This window comes from Pavona decussata, unplaced genomic scaffold (assembly GCF_977016875.1).
Source record: "Pavona decussata unplaced genomic scaffold, jaPavDecu1.1 SCAFFOLD_58, whole genome shotgun sequence".
Lineage (NCBI taxonomy): Eukaryota > Metazoa > Cnidaria > Anthozoa > Scleractinia > Agariciidae > Pavona > Pavona decussata.
In genome coordinates this window covers 2029652-2050073 of record NW_028145480.1, presented here as the reverse complement: position 1 = coordinate 2050073, position 20422 = coordinate 2029652, and the positions used below count along the sequence as shown (strand labels likewise).

General features: G+C 38.8%; 1 protein-coding gene across 2 annotated transcripts; it reads left to right on the top strand.

Annotated features, from left to right (window-relative positions):
- Positions 1-2309: 2309 nt before the first annotated feature.
- On the top strand, positions 2310-19804 carry LOC146479598 (uncharacterized). Of its 2 annotated transcripts, XR_014864855.1 has the most exons (5): positions 2310-2463; positions 5593-5899; positions 12809-13134; positions 17213-17636; positions 18228-19804. XR_014864855.1 is itself a non-coding variant. In XM_085110452.1 (4 exons), exons 1-4 carry the CDS (start codon positions 2400-2402, stop codon positions 17260-17262), a joined length of 747 nt encoding a protein of 248 aa, XP_084966578.1. In that variant the 5' UTR covers positions 2310-2399; the 3' UTR covers positions 17263-19804. The 2 variants fall into 2 exon arrangements, 1 of the variants encoding a protein (XP_084966578.1); XM_085110452.1 differs by having other exon boundaries at positions 17213-19804.
- The last annotated feature ends 618 nt before the right edge of the window (positions 19805-20422 follow it).

Below are 20422 nucleotides of genomic sequence, written 5' to 3'. Positions count from 1 at the left end.
TTGGGAACTAATTGCTGGTAATTCATATTGATTTCCGCTGGTTGAGTTCTGAACTTTGAACATATTCCCTCTTTCCGCTCAGGATAGACCAGCCAACCTAAATGTTGAATCGTATGTATCAACAAATTGTCAACAGTGCTCATTCCCCCCCCCCCTCCAACCCCCCTCGGCTCCCTTGGATTTAGTAGGGGATTTTTCCAGATGTCCGTTTGGGGTTGGGCATTAGTCTACCCGGGGCATGATTGGACGACCTGTCACCTTTCAATATAATCAAGTTTATACGTTCGTAGGCAAAGAAGATAAACAGGTGATTACCCACGTGAGATAGTGCTTCGGTGGGGAATGGAAACAAATATATGGTATCAACAGAGTTTATATTTTAAGGTAATTTGGCCACCCTAAAGAGATTCGAGTGCTGACGTTTCGAGCGTCAGTTTATTATTTTTTTTTAACAGCTTTATTGACAATTATACATGTTACATGCAGCAAATTAAACAGCCAGAAAGAAATGAAATATATGTGCAAAGCGATTTTTAAAAATTTTTAAAAAGTGATAAGGTCAAAAGGGCAGGTGCGAACGGGACGCGAGGACCCATGCGAGGCACCTCCCATAATTAAAACACGATCAACCAAAAGACGCCAAATTTAAAAGACACTAAAAAACTAGGGATGCCAGGGGCAGGATCGTACAATTGACCAGGTACAGGGATATAATATGTCAAAGTGATCGTGCAAAAGCTTAAGGTGAAACATGTGCTCAGTAACAAAGTTGCGGAAGGAAGCAGTAGTTGAAAAACTGGTAGGGGGCGAGAATTTACAGATATAGTTCCAGAGCTTAACAATACGATTAAAGTGAGAGGCCTGAAAACTGCTAGTTTTATATACAGGAGTTTTAAGGTTTTAAGGATTACTTAGTCTGGTTCGGCCGTGAGAAACAGGAGAAACAAAAGCCCTCCGTCAGAGCGAAAAAATACCCCACGGCGGAGACAGACGAGCTCTTCAAATGTCCCACGGCACAGTTAAAAAATAAGTTGATTACTTTCGGTTTGTTATCCTCCCACGGCCACATAGTCATTTTAGATGAGTACTGTTATCTTGCAACTCTCCTAAAAACGATCCCTCGGGGGGGGGGGGGGGGGGAGGGGGGTTATCGTCGTTACCTTTTAGGGTTTAAAATTCGTGGTTTGGTATCCCTTAGGTTGCTAAAATCTAAAATGACTCCCGTCAAAGGCATGGTGCATGGTACCTTTTACAGCATTGAGCCGAAAAATATGAGAGGAAGCAAATGTGAGTCAACTGAATTGGCACCTCTTAGGGGTAAAAAATTGTTCGGACTGCGCCCACAAAACAGAATTCTGGTCCCTTTTAGGGGTTCATTTCAAAATTTCCGACGATCATCCCCACCACTTTTATATTGGAGTCCCCCGCCCGAGAAAAGGCCTACGTGGGAGACTATTGGCCTCTGGGCTAATTACCATGATTCTAATAAAAGTTAATTGAGGCCAAACTAAGTATAAAGTAAGTGTCATTTTTTCATAACAGCACCACAGTTTCTTTAGAAACTCACACTTTTATTTATCTATTTGATTTCAAAACAGTTTAATGTCAGGGGTACAGTTGGATTGCAGGCTCCCCTCATTCATGGCATGTGGCCTTGGACAGTTCATCCGAGAAACTTGCGCTCAATTATTATTTCCCCGGAATATGGTCGTATTTTCACAATAAAAAAAAAAGGAAAAACGGATAAACAGCAACAAAAAAGACATAACTTCAACAGACCATGAGAAGTCCAAAGACTACTGCAAAGCTGACACAACGTAATATATTTTAAAACAATATTTCGGCTGGCCAAACGTGCCTTCTTCAGGTTTAGATGTCACTAAATTATATAAATGAAATTACAATATTATATTATGGAGGATGTTGCAATACATAGGAGCGGCGGAAATGACGTTTACAAGGTGGTACCACAAGATAAGAAAAAAAGTAAAATAAAATAAAAAAATACAAAAATATAAAAAAATTACATTTCATCACGTCTATTCAAACCGTGGGGTTCCAAGGTCCCCGCTAAATCCATAAGAAAAGACCTCAGATTGCCACAGTCCCCAGCTTTCCCCTAAAATTGGCTGTTTTTTTAACGTAAGTTGTTTGCTAATTTTAGAAAATTTCTTTTGCCAAAACAAGTAAAACAGTTCGCAGAAAAATGTTTTCTCGTGTTGTTTTTTCCGCGATGCACTTTTTTGCGAGAGACTGGTACTTAAAGAAGAGCCATTTTTCGAAAGAGACTGGTTACTAGTACAGTCGACGCCCTTCGTTTCTCAGAACAGATCAACCATCAGATCAGAGCATACCGGTGTTTTGTGACGTTAAAATCTTGGCTTTTTCAAGGCTGTAAAATGGCAGACAAGGATAACAATGTATGCTTAGCTAAGTTAGCCGAACAAGCTGAGCGCTATGAAGGTAAGAGAAGCGTTTTCGATGCCATCAGTGGGTAGTTAGAATCCCCGAGTTAGAATCCGCGCCAAGTCGGTTACAGTCGACAAACAGTACTTTGCACAAACATTTCAAGAATTTTGATATAACCATATCAGTACGGGCGTTTTGAATGGGATTTTGCGTCATTCTTTCTCTGAATCTTCCAGCTGAGATTTATTTGTATGCAATCGTTATCTGATGAGAACAAGCATTGGTGTTGTTCGCCGAAAGTCGCGACAAAATTCATTAGGATCTCACGATTCAGTTCAAAAATAGAATTCACTCCACTTGACAAAGGAACATAGGTTTGTGCAATGTTTTCTGGATTACGCGTTAAGCTCTCTGTGAATGCTTATTACTCAATACCCATTTCTGTTTCCTGAAATGGATGTTGTGATGCCCATTCGAACGAGTAAATAGAGAAAAGAAATTAAAAAGATTGCCAAACCTGCTGAGCCTGTCGTCGGTAACTGGCTGATAAATATTCAAATTTTCTGTCCGCGATTATTACGCGAAGGTATATTTTGTAACACTGTTCGCAGTGACCAGTCATTACTACTACATAAAAGTCGTTCACCGACCTCGCTGTTTTTATTAATCTTTCATTAGTTTTATTTCAGTTTACTAAGTTTAATGAAAGTATACATGAACTCTCAATGAACCATGACTTTGTAAAACATCGAAACACTGTTCAGAAAGAGATTTGTTTGAGTTTACAATGTACCTTTCTAGATGTATTTGAATTCCCTGATGTGAATTTTGTTTTTAATGCATTGAGGAAATCTATGTTTTAACTGATAAATTTTTAGTTACCGTACATATGGGCAAACGTTGTTGATTTCAGTCAAAGTTCAAGGCAATATTGTTTCTGATGGTTTACAAAGAGCAAAACATCATAACATTTTGCATAGTACAAAGAAAGTATTATTTGTATGTATGAAATTTCCCTAGGGTCTTAAAACAACAAAAATGATGTTAATTAAAATGATCTCACTCTTCGATGCAAAACTTAATTAGCACCAAGCTTGCTATTTGGACATTTTATTTATCAGTTCGTTTTCTCTCCTCCACATATATGGGACATTTGACAGTAAATTTTCAGCACGAAATCTGTACATCGGATTTGAAAATCCTGGTGGAAGTGGGGGGTGAACAGTAGTTTTCGAAGGGGTTTATATTCGGAATTGGTTGAGTGGTGGATAATGATTTGTTATAATAAGTAGTTTGACTATGAGTATTTAGATGTGGATTTATAAGAAACAATTATAGCAATGATTCAAAGTGTCCAGCTCACTGATCTTTCAGATGTGCACATCTCATTGATCTTTCACATGAGAATTAGTTGCATGCTAACTCACAGATACCCTTAACTCTAAAAATGGTTATTTGATCTTGGTCTTGTAAGATAAATACTACTGTTATGTACATTTTAACTAGAAGTAATCAAAGATTACAGTGTGTCGCCTTAGGCACTTAGCTGGGTTGCATAAATCATGCTAAGATTACGGAAACCTGTAAGTATAGTTGCAAAACAATAGGTTATTGTTTGAGAACAATCATTAACATCGGTGTTATCTTAAAAACGTTTTATGCAACCAGTCCCAGGTGTTTACAGGGCATCCTACAAAGGGTGCGGCGGGGGTACTGTAGTTCTAGTTACTTCTTTATTTGTATGTTAAATGCAACCCTTATCAAATCAGACTTTGATGATAACAATATTGTTTGGATAGAAATGATCAAACTACAAGGTATTAATTCTGGAATTTCCAGAAAATGGACTGCAACAAACTGCAACAGTACGAAACATGCGTGCTGGGCATGATGGACAGTATTGGGATGTCAAGATGCTATTGTGACGTTTCAAGATGGAACCGACCGACATACAATCACTTTTCTTGATTTCTCACGCTTAGGAACATGCACAACGACTTGATTAAGGAGCATCTCCTTCGTCGACGCAATTAAGTGTCACAGTATTGATATTGCATATAGTGAAATCATAAGGCTTTGTGTGGACACAAAAGATTCCTAATCAAGGACGGTGCCTCTTAATGCAGAAGTATCATTTTATGACTATGGGAAAAGTAGATAATAAGCAGATGAGCTACCAAAAAAAAAATTGGAGGTAACAGTGCCTTTTAGAATAACAAGCAACAATAATAATCTTTCTAAAAGGCTGTAAAATGCAAAGCATTGTATAGAATTGTTTTCCACGTTGAAACACGATTGTCTTTGCTAGATAAACAGCTGAAAATTGTGAGGCATTAAAATAATAATTCGTTTTGATGTAAGAGCAAGTTCGGTTGTTAGATAAGAAGGCTGGAGCTCAGTCAAGAGACTGGCTATCAAATAAGAAACCCAGTGTACTGTACTATTATAGGAAATTAATGCTTGTGTAAATTAAGGTATTGGAAATTAATGTGAATATTTGAAGCAAAAGTTACTTCCCAATAAAGGTAATTAATGTGAAAGACACAGACAAGTAAAAACTAACAATATAATATTCCGTCGTTTCAGTGACGTCATGACGCCATTCTCAAGGAATGAATAATACTTGCCTGTGTATTTCTAAAGCGTTATTAATAATGTGAAAGAGGTGCTAAAATTTCAAAATGAGGGAAATTAACGCGATTTACAGAAAGAAAAAAAACCAGAATTTGTTGAGACAACAGGAACAAATTTATTTTTACCCTAAGTGTAGAGATCCAAAATGTCCAAGATGGAAACAGTATTGGTGGAATTGTGCCTAAATGTAGGGGTTTAAAGCGAAGAAATCTGGCCACTATGAACGTTCTTCACAGTGTTCATGATACTGATGAATCTACAAGTACATCCTGATAAAACAAGGCTTTTTCCTTTTGGGAGTGTATCAAGAATTTGGGGCGAAAATAAATATAAATTAAGGTCATAGAAATTAATGTGCCACTTAATTAATGACGTGGAAATTAACGTTAGCAAAAATAAAGCGCAACTTAAATTAATGCAAATTTTAAAAATTCATGTTAATTTTGTGAGGTGTTAATTTCCTATAATAAGGTAAACATGAAATAGCTTATTACTTTTCTAGAAAAAGAGATACCAAGTGAACATTTCTTTTATTCACAACCACTTCAGATATGAAAGTCTTCATGAAGAAAGTGGCCGAGTTGGTAGACTCTGAACTTTCACAGGAGGAGCGTAACCTTTTATCAGTGGCCTACAAGAATGTGATTGGCTCTCGAAGAGCAGCATGGCGTATATTAAGTTCCTTGGAAAGTAAGGAAGATGCCAAGACAGAGAAATACAAAGAACATGTCATTGAGTATAGGAAGACGGTTGAAAAGGAGCTCAATGAGATCTGTGAGGAAATTCTTGAACTCCTTGACCAGTTCCTTATTCCTAACTCAAAAGATGAGGAAGCCACAGTTTTCTTTCATAAAATGTAAGTACTTGCTTATCAATGATTTATAAGCACTGTATCCCTCTTTATATCCACCACATATAGAGGACTAAAGTGTGATGTCACAAATATTTGAATTTTTGACATTATGGGATTGATTGGGATGTTCGCGATGAAAAATGCCTACTTGCCAAAAATCAGCATCTTACTGCAATTTGGGAGTGAGATGTTAGGACGTTTATGTTCCAATGACTCCATACAAATCCTTCTAATTTTGTCTCTGTTCTAAACATTCACTAATTAGTCACTATTATGAGACCATGCAATTGGCTTCTTGGGTTGTTCTTTCGGTTGTGTGGTTGTCTAGGCATCCGATTATGGGTTTTGTTCATTTCAGCTGGTGACTGGATGGCTATTTGTCTGGTTATTAATTATTAAGTTAGTCATTCAATGATCTACAGTACTGTGCAAAAGTAATGAGAGCAAATATTGACGAATTTCGTCGAAATTGTACGAAAAGTTACAAAAAACAGCGAAATTACACTAAACTTGAACAGATCTGCAAATTTTTGAAGCTGCTATTGTTTGGACACACTCGAAATTGCGACCTGTCACCAAAATACAACTCAAAAATTTGTTCGCGGCATTTTGAAATTTCGGTAGGTCAGTCTTGAATTTTTGAAGACCAATTCGATTTTTTGATAGAATGGTCTTAAATTCTCGACAAGTAGTTATTTTCAAATGAAGATTTAAAGCGTGGTTTCATCTCGTTCTCTACAACAATCATTGGATGCGTAAGCATGGCAACCACACATTTGCTAGTAGAGGGAAGTCTGGGCACTGTATCATCATCATGTATGTAAAAATAATTATTAGTAATGGTAATAGGACTGAGTGGAGTACAATTCAGGGAGTAATCAGGCTCGTAATTTCAAATCGGCCGAGCGCGTTGCGCATGGCCGATTTGAAATTACGAGCCTGATTACCCCTGAATTGTACGACACGAAGTCAGATCAGATCGGAGAAAGAAGAGTTCTTTCTCTGTAGCAAGACAGCCGCGGGTATTAAAACATGAAGGAACGTCTGCGTAATGTTTTAATACAGCTTTTAATTTGTAAATTTTATTGGTTACCGTATTTCTTCATCTATAAGCCGAGCAATTTTTTCAGTATTTGACACAAAATTTTGTGAGGTCCTTTCACGAGAAATGGAGTTCGGCTTATAGCCGAGGGTTTGGGATTCAAAAACAAATAAAATTGCTGAATAATTTTGCCCCCCGCTTGTAAACAAGTTATCCCTGACACAGAAGTAATAAAACACGACAACAGTAATAATATTATTGGTTATGCACTTTTATGAAATTGGTGGCTCCTAAAGGAGCCGTTTGATGGATTTGTGCAAGGGCTTTCAACCTACGTTTACTCGCCATCCATTTCGTTCTCGCTATCGGTCTCAAACTCGTTGTCCTCGATGTCGTCGTCTATTTCTGGGCTCTCCTCGGTGAAGACCGCATCGTCCTCAGTTCCATCCAAGGCATTCGAAATTCCGCAGGTCTTGAAGGACTTTCTGACCATCTCCTCGGGGATCTCTGCCCATGCTGCCTTGATCCAACGGAGGACAAGATTTCTGCTTGGCGCCTTCTTCTTGCCAGCTGGGGTGAACTCAAATGGCCCTGATATCATCCATGCCAGGTACTTTCGGCACACATTATCTTTAAAGGGCTTGTTGAGGCACTTATCCAAGGGCTGTACAACCGGGGTTAGGCCTCCAGGGATAACTGCGACATCAATGTTTCGCTGCTGCAGGTCACCTTTAACGGAATCTGTTAAATGAGCTCGGAATGAGTCCCAAACCAGAAGGGAGCGCTCAGCACGTGGTAAACTCTGTCTGATCCATTCTCTGACATCCTGCTCATCCATCCAGCCTTTCTTATGGAAGGAAACACGAAGAGGATGCGGAACAACCAGGTCTCTTGGTGTCCATCGGCAGCAAGGGCAAGAACAACGGTGAAGCTCAGCTTTTCCGCTCCGCAAGACTTCACTGACACTGTTCGGCTCCCACTGAATTCTAATGTTCGGCTTGATGGCAGCTCAAAATGCTTGGGCGTCTCATCCATGTTGTAGATGCGGGATAATGGGTAGTCTGCACGTCTTCTCGCTGCAATCACGAAGCGGTGAAATCGAACAATGTTTTCTTCCAGGTCGGCGGGTAATCGCTGTGCCAGTGTTGTTTTCGTTCGCATGCTGACGGAGTGGCGTCGTTTCCATTTCTCGTACCACCCACGGGAACCTTTGAAGGAAGGATCACCTGACAGTTCTTTAGCTTTAAGGCGAAGCAACAATCCACTCACGGCAATACCTGTGAAAAATAAAATAACAAACTTATGTTAATGCAAAACGGCCATAAATTCTGTGACTGAAGCGCTCTTTACGTGACATGTTTTGAAATTGTCATAACAACGTATTTCTGACCACCAATTAGATTCTTTGGTTCCCACACAAACAATCTCTCACTCAACTCAGTAAAACTGTTCTCGTTTCACTTTACAAATGACATATTTACCTTGGTCTCTCTGCTGTGTAAACCACTCCATCACTTGCTCGTCTAGCTCGGGATATTTGGGAGTGAAACGACCCATCATTGCTTGTTTTGCAGACATCCTAAGATCGCCAGAAAGAATAGTCGCCTGGTCTCTCCTCCAGCGTCACACCATGGACTCACTTTTATCTTGAAAGCCACAGAATACGAAGAGCGGCGTGCTTTTGGCATGATGATAAAAATAACAATGACGAAAGCGATACTCGATTGATACTGTGAAATTTTTGTCAAGTTAGCGTAACTGAGAATGTTGTTGTGTGTCGCGTGGTAGTATTTAAACACTTTGTCGGATCAATTGATATTCATATCTTCACTGATTCGCTCTTTTTTCTTTTGTGTTCATTTTAATTCATTAGCTTTTGTGTTAAGTGAGCCATTTACCAATGTTTTCCGTGAGGTTCGCTCACTTAAATGGCCGGTTACAATCAAGAATTTCGCTCTCGGCTTATAGCCGATGGTTTTATTTATTTTTTTTTGAAGAACATGAGTCTGTTGGAAGGTCTCTAACTTTTAGGGTCTCGGCTTATAGCCGAGATCGGCTTATAGGTGAAGAAATACGGTAAATGTTGTGTATGAGCCCATGATAGGATTTTCAGTAAACCGTGCCCCCGGTGGACCTGGCGGAGAAGGCCGAATCCATACGTAAGCACGGACGAGACAGACAAACGGGGGGATGAATGAACACAAAGCCGGGACCACAAAGGACACTGAATGACTAACTTAAAAATAGGCAGTCTCAGACTGCATGTGTCTACTGCAGCACTGGTATAGAAATGTGATATAAAAGAATTGAAGAAAAGGGAAATAAGACTGAAATGAAAACGAAGAGGGAGGAGTGGAAATAGGATAGAGATAAAAAAAAATGGTTGTAAAAATGTTGCACAGACTACTGGTGAGAAGAGATTAAGCTGGTATCGTTTACCACAAACATTTTGTATGAAGAGAACTGTTACTTTATTCTAACATAAACAATATTATATAATCTTACAACGTGAACCACAACTTTGTACTGAAAGGAATACAGCAAAGTTCCAAACATAAAGTACTGAAAGCAAAGTTCTAATCTGAAACGTAGGCATAAAATGCAACAGAAACTATTAATTAATCTATACTGAACTTATGAATGGCAAGTATCATTCTTTAACCCTTTGACTCCTGTCGTGTTTCCATAGTTTTCGCATAAATTAACTTTTTCCTAGAGCGGTTTAAACTGAATAAAATGGGCAGTAGATAAATAAATATCGTTGGCTTCCAAAATCAACTGCATATTAAGTTGAAATGATTAAACAAACGTTTTCTGACGTAAAATAATATGGTTACCTATTAATCATTTGCCGAAAAACGCATTTGAACGCAAAAATATTGCCAAAATTCATGGCATGTTGATGAAGAACTTTGGCATATCAAATTTCAACCCGCTTATGCAAATTGTCCTTGATTACGCATATATGAATTGACAAAGACACAACAATCAACAAAAAGCTTTCCAAAAAAAACATTTTATTGAAATAAATGATGCATTTGCTATTAAAGGCAAAAAACTTTCAGCTTTTTTGCGTGCGTGCAAACACGCATGTAAAATTTGAAGACACTCCGTGTTTGTTCAAAGCGATCACTCGCAGTAAATTCGGGCACGTTTGCGATGAAAATTACAGAAGTTACAGAATTCTGGTTCAAATCATCACTTAAACTATTTGTAAAAAGCAAATCAACATCGGAAAACATCATTTACCGTATTGTCGCCGTTGTCCTGATCCGCAAATACACTGAAATACAATCGCTTTGATCTCGGTCAGTCGAGGATTAGCGTCGGCTTTCGACAATATTCCATTTGGGATTCCTGTGGCATTTACACTCTTACACTCTTTCACTCTTTCACTCAACCCGATGACATAGTGTCTACGCTTCTCTAGAAGCCGTAGACACAATAACCACAGGATGTCCCGAGGACACAAGGCAAAGTGAACAGACACATCCGAATATCCGCACGACCGCGCGAACGAAGAAACAGTACCAATTGCCAATTTCACGGTTGTTTTTTCCTGGTTCATGCAGGAGGATTCCACAACTTGCCAACGTTTGGCAAACTTCAATAGGATAAAAACTTTACCCAGATTGGGAATAGAAAATCCACCAGATAAATTTGCCACTGCAGGCTGTAAAACGACAATGAACGGTCGACTGTTGGCGTCACGATTGCTTGTAAATATCGTGTTATGTGATTGCACATGGTGGAAAGAAACAGCGTTTCAGCGCTTTTTGTTTGTATGATCCTTAAGTTTTATTGACATCTACATGTAGCACATTTGGAGCCCAAGTTTCCTGTCAATGTTTATGCACATCTTGATTTGAGTGCAAGCTGCTTGGCATTAATAATTATACGTGTTTTGCAGTATTTGAGTCAACAAAGATGGCCGATTCGAAAGTAACGATCATTTGTGGAATTAAATCATGCTGAAATAAAATGTTTTGAGCCTTTGCGAAGTTTTATCTACTTTTAGCCCCCAAAAATCTTTCTGCTCTAGAGTAAAAGAAAGTTGTTCAGTAAAGTGAAAACAAATACATTATATTATTGTTACAGCGTAGTGTATGGCAGACACTTGCGGCACAAAATTTCGATGATGTTTCCTTTCGTTTCTTCAAAAATTCTTCAATATCTCGCTTGTATGAATTTTCTTTTCATTGAAGTCTTGTTAGACTTTGCTAAGATCACGAAATATTGTTCGCGATTTCCTCGACTTTGCTGAATTTTTTTCCCGCAACTGTAGCGTGGAGGAAAACAACTCCGTGTAAGAAGGCATCAGAGTCGCCCGGCTGATCCTCTTCGCTGATCAGCCAGAAAAATATTTTTCTGGCCGATCAAAATCGGAGAATTCAAATGCTTGTGGAACTGGTTCGGTAAGAGTAATTGCCCAGGGGCTCTCCTGTATTTATAGTAAACTTTCGCCCATGAAAATCCCTTTTATCCCACTAACTGCCCCTGGGTGTAAAAAGTTGTCAAATGAACGCATTGAAAAAAATTACAAATTAAAACATTTGTGAACATTTTAGAGCATCGCCCACATTTCAAGAATTCATTAATAAATGTTGAAAATACATTGAGAATCATTATCAACGTGTTGCTATTCATTGCCAACACTTTCACAGAGTGCAAAGAAAGTCAGCTTTACAGCTTGCCCTTCGGGCAAGGGACGGTCACAATCCGCTAGCCCGATCGCAAAATCAACTAGCCCCGGGCTATCGGAGACGACTTTCTTTGCACTCTGCTTTCAACATTCGTTGAAAATATGCATTTCAATGCAATTTTTCTTAAACCCGGTTTTTCCCAAATAGGGTCACATTAAGAGCATATTTATTAGGAGACCGAGTGGCTAGGTCATTGGACTTGTAATCCGGAGGTCCTGAGTTCAAGTCCTGCTTTGGTAACTATCTGGATTTGTTTCTCGGTGGCCCTGTGTTCAATTCCTCAGCCACGCTTGTAAATGGCCAGCTGGTCTGCCTCCTGCCATTTGGGATTCTTGAACATGTTATGTTCTATTTGAAATATTTGTTTCTGTTCAGTTTATTCCATTATCCCTGAAAAGCCTCTCTAGGGGAGAGGATAATAATTATTAAGTATATTATTATATTATTATTATTATTATTATTATTATTATTATTATTATTCCTCGCCTGAGCATAGCGAGGTTAATAAATTTGTCGGGCCGAGCCGAGCCAAGCCAAGCCGTGCGAATTCGAGCGAAAAATATAAAATATATATCGTTGAAGATGTCTGCAGTGTTGCCTAGCAACAGTGACAAACAAAGTATGAATGACGTCAGACAAAGGAAACATTGCTAGGCAGCAACAGGTTGGAAGCCAGACAAGCGTCAGGCACAATTTGTTGGAGCAAAATTTGCATACATCGGGAAAGTTTTTGCTTTCATTGCCGGATCAAATGTTCATCAACATTCACTGGATGGAAATATCTCTGCAGAATCTTTTCCCTTTCTTCCAGAAATCTTTTTTTGTGAAAGATTGGATTGAAGAAATTACACATTTTGTGGCCGTGGTAAAATAATTTTCCTTGGGAAATAAATTCATCGAACACGACAGCTTTGCATGCCCGTTGCACATTTCCTCATGTCAGAAATAGATTTTCAACCGCAAACTAACCTGTGTAACTACATGTACGAAAACACCATGCTCATGAAAATAGTTGCTATGTTCAGAAACCTTATAATCTCCTCATTTGATGCTACAATACGAGTAAAAAGGGCTTTCCACCCAGCCCAAGCTTCGTGAGGTTTTGCGAGCGACGTATTTCTAGTTGTTATTATTATTATTAATAGCATGTTGCTGTCTTTTGAACAGGAAAGGGGACTACTACCGTTATCTGGCTGAAATTAAAGAAGGTGAAGAAAAGAAGAAAGTGTGTGATGATTCCAAAAAGGCTTACGAGAAGGCAAAAGAAACTGGACAAGGTCTCCCCTCTACAAGTCCAATTCTTCTGGGTTTGTTCTTAAATTATTCGGTATTTCATTATGAGCTCTGCAATGACCCGGAGGCAGCCTGTAAGCTAGCAAAAGATGCCTTTGACAATGCCATTGCTGAACTAGACAGCTTGAAAGAAGAATGCTACAAGGACAGCACATTGATAATGCAGCTCTTGAGGGACAATTTGACACTTTGGACATCAGGTGAGTCTGGAGTACACTGACTGAAGGGGGGTTGAAAAAGGGCCTGGGACTGAGTACCAACTAGCATAAAGGTCCTGGGACTGAATTTAACTGTGATCAAATTTAAAAAAAATTAGAAAAATTCTGGTAAAGATGAGGTTTTAACTTTGAAATATCAAAGCTGATTAAGATTTTTAGAGTCTGTAAGTTTACGAAATAATTACAGTACTGGACAGAAGTAACCTAACAGGGAATGCTGTTTCGAACCTGTTGTTAAAGTGTTCTGCTTTGTCTTCCCTAAGCGTTCCCCAAGCGTTCCATTTTAAAATGAAATACAAGAGAGAACGTGTTCAGCTAATTTTCTTCATGAACGTGTTCCTTCTGACACTTTTTGTGCACAGTGTAGATTGCCAAAAACAATATTTGTGTTGGTCGGAAAGATGGGCAAACACTCGCTTTATGCGAGACAACGGATTGTAAATTTACATCAACTCAAAAAGAATGATTTCCGAATAGCCAATGAAATTAAGGAAGGGGGCAACATAAACATGTCCATACCAGTATTAAGAACGTTTGCAGTAATTGTTTATGCGCATCTTTCATGCGCAAGTAATGCACACACAAGTCTTAAGGGACTTTTCTTATTACTTGGGCTGTAAGGCGGACTGAGTTAAGGTTTCGGTAGCATTATCAAATTCTTTTTTCTTTCTGGGGTCGCGATGGGCCGAGAGATAAGACTTCGGTCCACGAGTTATTGTTCTTGGTCTCGTTTTTTGTACTCGGCTGGTACGAGCTAAGTTTTCGTCGCGTTATTAAATTCTTTAAATTCTCGATCGCGTTCTTTGTAGCCAGCGAGGCATGCAAGGCAGACGTGCGAGGCACGGAACAAAACATGCGAGGCATGAACAACAACTGCAAGATTAACTAGCTTAAACTGCTAACCGTTAAGCTAACTGGGGAGCTATTTAAGCTCACCTGAGTGCTCTTTAGGCTAACCGGAGTGGTTTTTAGGCTAACCTGAGTGCCTCACACGTCTGCCTCGCGTGCCTCGCATGCCTCGCTGGCTCGCAGATTGTGCATCCCCGCCGTGAGCCGCCGAGTCTGAAGTTCACCACATGACGTGTCACATACGTACAGGATGGCAGATGCAAGACACAAATGACTAAAAATAAGACTTATTCCTCTAGAATTTATCAACTTTAACAGAAACGGCATTCGCTTACCTAGAGAGGCATTTTCTATTTCCAAGGCGAAGACTCTTAAACTTTATGCGATGAGCAGATATGAAGAAACTTAATCTGTTTATATGTCTATTTTTATAGTGTCGTTTGTGCATCTTTAAACTTTCCAAGTTTTTCAACCATTCCCTTTGTCATCTTTTCATAACTAGCACTTTAAAAATTTGAAAGGTTTTTATCGTTTTTTATTTAGTTACCTTTTTTTAGTTCCTCAAGGTTAGTTTTGTTTAACCGAAAATTTGGCAACTATTAAAATCAGTCTATGACCCCGCGGGCCAAGATGTCTCACGCTTACTATAAAAAAACAAACATGTAGAAATGGCTTCTGTCCTCAAATGAAAGGTGAATAACAAATGCTTTCCCCTTAATTTCATTTAAAAATATAAACAGCGAAACATTGAAAAACGTACAAGGATAATGTACGCCAGGAGCCCATTATTTGGCTCCTGCGTATGCGGAATGCGTAATGTTACCCTAGATCATACCGGAAATTACGATCCGTCATTGACCCGGCGTCACATACGCATCAGGACCATACAAATGGTTTTTTTTTCTCTAAACAAAAGGAGAAAACGTTAGGATTAAAGCCCAGGGATTATAAAAAGCATTCGTATGACAAATGTCATTTTCCCCTGTATTTCATTGACTGCAAGAAATTCTATTGTCTATCTGGTGGTTATTTATTGCCTCACTATATCTCTGCATCTATCTATTTGGGGGAATTGGCAATGCTGGAGGTTGTCACTGCTAAAAGATTGTAGGCTTACGCACCATGCAGTCAAATATGGCTCGAGTATAAGCTGAAAACAGCTTCTTGTTTTGTATGTTTGACCGTGGTTAAGGACCAAAAAGTATTCATAAACTGCAAGCCTGGGTACTGTGATGTCCAGAATTCTAGAATGCATTCAGCCGTGTAAATTTATTTGCAACTGAATGTTTGCAGGTGTAGCGCAACACAAGTTCACCCTTCTGAACCTTTGTTTCTCAGGCAACATCTAACAGTATAGTGCACTAGTTACAGATGTCGTTTTGTATGGGAAGCCCAGGTTATATGGAATGGCATAGTGTGGGCTGGATATTATAACTGAATGCAAGATACCATTCTTCTTCTGGATATGCAAGCCTTTGCCATCCTAAAATAATATGGATATTTAAAATTGATAAGGGCACTAGCAATGTGAAAAATTGATAAAGAGCAGTCACTAAACCAAGCTTAAAGATCTTACATCTCTAATCAACAAATCAGTTTTGTCTAAGCTTACTTCTGTTTACTGCTAGAATGAAATTTGTCAGAATGCTACATTTAAACAACTTGAGTAAATGACCAAGGTTTCAATAGTACCACTTTAAAGACTTGGATTAGTAATGTGCAATGAACCTCTAAGTTACAAAATCCTGTTTTTCATCACACAAAAATTTGGCACATTTGCTCTTTGCAACTCCTTTGGCCAGCCTCATGTTGTTCTTTCTACAAATAAACTGACCATGAACTTCATTCACCCAAAATATTGCTCGATCCTTATTCTAACGATATGCAAAACTGGAAGCTGAAAGCACAACCTTTAAACGTAGTGTATTGAAGTTAAATCAAGGCCAAACTATTTCTATCGTCAGGAATACTGAATATATATGAGTTAAATTCTTATCAGATAGTCTTATTTATGTATTCTCACTATCATGGAACTGTGCTGTTCCAGAAAATCTCTATACTCTCCCCCCCCCCCCCCCCATGGTAGGCTTGTTTTGCACCCCCTGTCCCCCTACAAAATTCTTGTTTAGCTTCATACCTTGCTTCTAAAAGTTTGACTTTCAAGACCCCCCTCCCCCTAGGAATTTCTGATGACCTTCCATGGGATGGGTATGGATTTTTTCTGGAACTGCACAATGTGCCTTTAGCTTTGACATATTACTTTTCAAGGAATGACACTATTCATAATATTATTATGTATAATACCAGCTATTCAACAAAATTATACATAAACTACAAAAGAACAAATTTTGGTAAAATCTCAATTAAGTATAGAGTAGCAAAAATATGGAACAGCTTGCCAGCCAAATTAAAGGACATTTCAGAGTCAAAGTATATTAAAAACAAAAAACAAATATTGCTACATTACATGATTATTGTATAAGTTTATAGTAATGTAACTTGGGAGATCTCCTTAGAAAAGCTCTAACAAGCTTACAAAAGTCTTCCTGCTACTAGGTAATTTTTTTTAACTGATGCAAGAAAGATTGGCCAAAAGAGTGGCCAAAAAAAAAAAAAAAAAGACAAAACTGTGTGCTCAATGTCACAAGATTTTATCACCTCTGTTGATGTAATATATCAAACATGACGAAGAGTGTTTCCTCCGATTTCCAAACACCGAGAAGTAGGTTGGAAAAACGAGGTGCAGCCGAGTTTTTTTTAACCAACTTCGAGGTGTTTGGAAATAGGAGGAAACACTCTTTCGAGTGTTTGATATAGCTTCTCAAACTATTGATAATTCTTGGAGAAATTTGAAGCAAAAGTTCACAAAATTTTATGATAATTAAGATCACATTTCTAAATCTCCTTCACGGTAGTGATTTGCTTTGTTTTGGCTTGATGAATTATTAATGAGTTTGAGAAGTAATTTATCAAATACAAGAAGGTGTGTTTCATCAGATATCCAAACACTGAGTAGTAAGTTTAAACGACTTCGAGGTGTGTGGATATCTGATGAAACACACTTTCGAGTGGGCTTCTCAAATGATCAATAATTCTTGGAGAAATTCAAGGGGAAAGTTGGCAAAATTTTATGGTAATTAGGAACACTTAATTTATCCAAACCACGGTCGCAGTAGTGGTTTTCTTATTCTGTCGTTTTTTATACTTACAGAAACTGATGATGATACAAAGGTTGAAGACGTGGATGATGAAGTCAAGTAGGCAAGAATTACTGACGTGCAATTCAGAAAGGACTTACATGCTAAGTGTGTACAAGAAACTGTTTTGATATCTCTGCTGGTGTCCATTATGAAGCCAATGGTATTGAGCTACACTAGATTTTAATAATAGCGAGTTTTTTTCCTGCTGCCTGCTAAGATTGTATTTCCTGTTGTGATAATGGCCCTTTTGCAAGTGTTTTGCACCTCAAAAAGTAATATTTGTTGTGCATTCGAGAAATGTTGTATTAAAGGAGTCTAACTGTGGTATCATAATAACGTTCAATAATGATTAAGAAGGATTTATTAACGTAAATAATTGCGCACTTTATGTAATGGAATGATCATGTGTATATCCTAATAATTCTTGGTTTTCACGTGACGTCACCAAATTCTAGAATTCAAAACTGGGAGGCCTACAAAATTTTTACCTTCATTCAAGGAAAGATTACCTAAAAATATGTCTGTTCACAATTTCTTAGCTCAATGTCATGCTTCCTTTTGAAAATAGAACAGTTTCAATTTCCGAGTTTCCATCGTGCGTGACTTCAGGAGGACGGCCGTGACAGAGCTGTTCCGTATCATAAAAATGACTCTTCGGGTGATTTTCAGTATTCTAAACAATTTAAGTTTGAGGAGAAATATTAATCTAAACATTCGAAAATTCACAAGGGCAAACAAACCTCTTTTCTGGCAAAAGTGAACTCCAGATGTTTTTTCCTATTTCCGGCCGCCATGTTTGTGCCCCTCAGAGGGTCACAAACATGGCGTCTCCAAGCTCTATAAATTTATGTGGAATATTTTGTGAAATAACTTGAGTACGGAATGCCGCACAGACCTGACACTTGGACAGGTTTCTTATTTACTTATTATCTATAACATGTCAATTTCTTGACTTCATTCATGGAATGGTTTCGATTTTTTTGTTCAATGGCGTGACAGTGAAAACCGAGAATATTGGTCATTCAGCTACTTTAGGGGTGTTTACATGATACCAACGCGACTTTCATTCCGGTACGAGTTCAATCCAGTTCCCTCTTGTGACTGTGTATTCATTTACATGACACCAGCACAAAATCTCATACTGAAGCGAGTCATACCAGTGCGAGTTCACCCCGGTCACTGTACCGGAGTGAGATTTTCATTTTCGCACAAACACTCGTTCTGATATCATGTAAAAGCAGTACGACTGTTGGTTCCTTCATGAAATCACTCTCCCGGGAGTCGGGAACGGGTAGCGCATGTGTGGTTTTCGATGTCCAATCCAAGATGGAATCACAATCACATGTCAGCCGGCATGAAGTGTCCCTTCATGAAAATCCGGAATGAAATCTCAATCCTTCATGTAATGTAAACACAATATGAAATCCCAATATCATACCAATATGAAACTCGCACCAGTGCAAGTTATCACATGTAAACACCTCCACACATGTAAAAACGGTTTAGTTATGGTACAACTGAAATGGTAGCTATAACGCTCTGACTACCTTTGACCACCTTTTCAATAACTAACAAGAAGTTCCCAGCCCAGTCTTCAATAGACCCTTATCACTCGGCAGCCATGTTGAGTCTCAGGGGAATAAAAAGCTTTGTTTTTGCATGGCAAGCCTCACACTGAATTCGCGTGTGGCCGAGGCTTGCCATTCAAAACTAAAACTTTTTATTCCCCTGAGACTCAACCTGGCTGCCAAGTGATAAGGGTCTATCCACACCTTTCAGGAGTGGAATTTAAATTAGGCATCTTTCAGTCAAGGTATGGTTTTGATACTTTATCATGCTTCCAAATCTCACAAAAACCACAATATCCAGATAAGGGTTTTTATTCTTTAAAGAGGAGAATAGTCCAAAAGTTAAATGAATTCAATTAGCAATGACCACAGGAAAGAAGCATGCTGTTCGTCAGTTATTTCTGGTCCCATGGCTGATTTACAACTGAAGGTGAGAATGGCCAGGGGAAGCTTTTTGTTTACAGGGACTTCTTGTTTAAAGAGTGTTTGACCCCAAAACCCAGAGTCAAAGGTTTACAGGACTTATAAAAAAGAGGTCATTGAACTTTGAAGTAAGGTCCAGGAAAGTCCTTGAACTTTTGGTCCGAAAAAGTGTACAAATCTGGGCAATATGGATTCTGAGCTTTTATTGAAATTTATTAGATATTTCACAGTCTACGTTTCGGCATTGTCGCGTACGCTTAAATTACGCTTTTTTGGACAACCTTTGTCGAAACAGTTGTATATCAAACCAGTGCATGGTGTTTTTCATTGCTCTGATTGGTTACTCACACTCAACCTCGTTCCCAGGGTCTCTCCTCGGGAACGAGGTTGTCTCACACACCGGTTAGTCTTTGCTATTCATTTGCCGCCTTTATTTGCTCGTGAGTTTCCCCTCCGTTTGTAGTAGAGTGACTAACTGGGGCTGGCCATTCACTGGTTTACAATATTTCACCTGGGTGTCGGTGAATAGAGGTGGATATTTACTGTTCAATTATTTTTCACTTAAAGTAATCACACTTGGATTTTGTTCTCAGAATAAAAAATATAACCATGTACAGTTACATGTGCTGTAAAATGAAAGCGTTAAGCTCCGGCTAAACGGTCTAACATTTTCGCCCAACATTGTGTTTTTCACGCAAAATGTTCGGTGGCTAAAAACGGGCAAACAGCCGGACGAAGTGAGCCCACATAACGCTTTTTGCGCATCACCGCTGAAATTATGACGTGACAAGCCACAAGGTGAGATGTCACATCAATAATTATTCCGTTTCTGATTGGTTGATTTTTTTCCGGCTCGCCTTTTTTGAAGAAGTGGCTAAATGATCAAACATTTTTTGGCAACGCAAAATGTTGCATGTAATTCTTTGAACTAGATTAACGACATGAGAGGCGGACGGCAAATCTCGTACCCAGATCTCACTCTGCAGTTTTGAGAATGTGCCGTGGGAGATCTGGTTACGAGTTTAGCGGACGGCTAAACAGTGTAAACGAAAATCCTTAAATAACAAGGACTGGCACCAGGTTTGTGAGCCCGCGAGAATGGGCACCCCCACCAAACCCATGTTTTCGCGAAAACCGCTGGGCTCTGAAATCTGGTTCTAGTCCTTATTATCTAAGGTCTTCCCAGGGAAACATGCTCTTCCAAAATAATGTTGGACTAAAATATTTGAT

Bases quoted from the DNA above. Each gene is read 5' to 3' on its own strand.
- LOC146479598 (XM_085110452.1), top strand. From the start codon at position 2,400: ATGGCAGACAAGGATAACAATGTATGCTTAGCTAAGTTAGCCGAACAA. The intron at 2,464-5,592 runs GTAAGAGAAGCG...CAACCACTTCAG, and splicing joins ACAAGCTGAGCGCTATGAAG to ATATGAAAGTCTTCATGAAG. The intron at 5,900-12,808 runs GTAAGTACTTGC...TCTTTTGAACAG, and splicing joins ACAGTTTTCTTTCATAAAAT to GAAAGGGGACTACTACCGTT.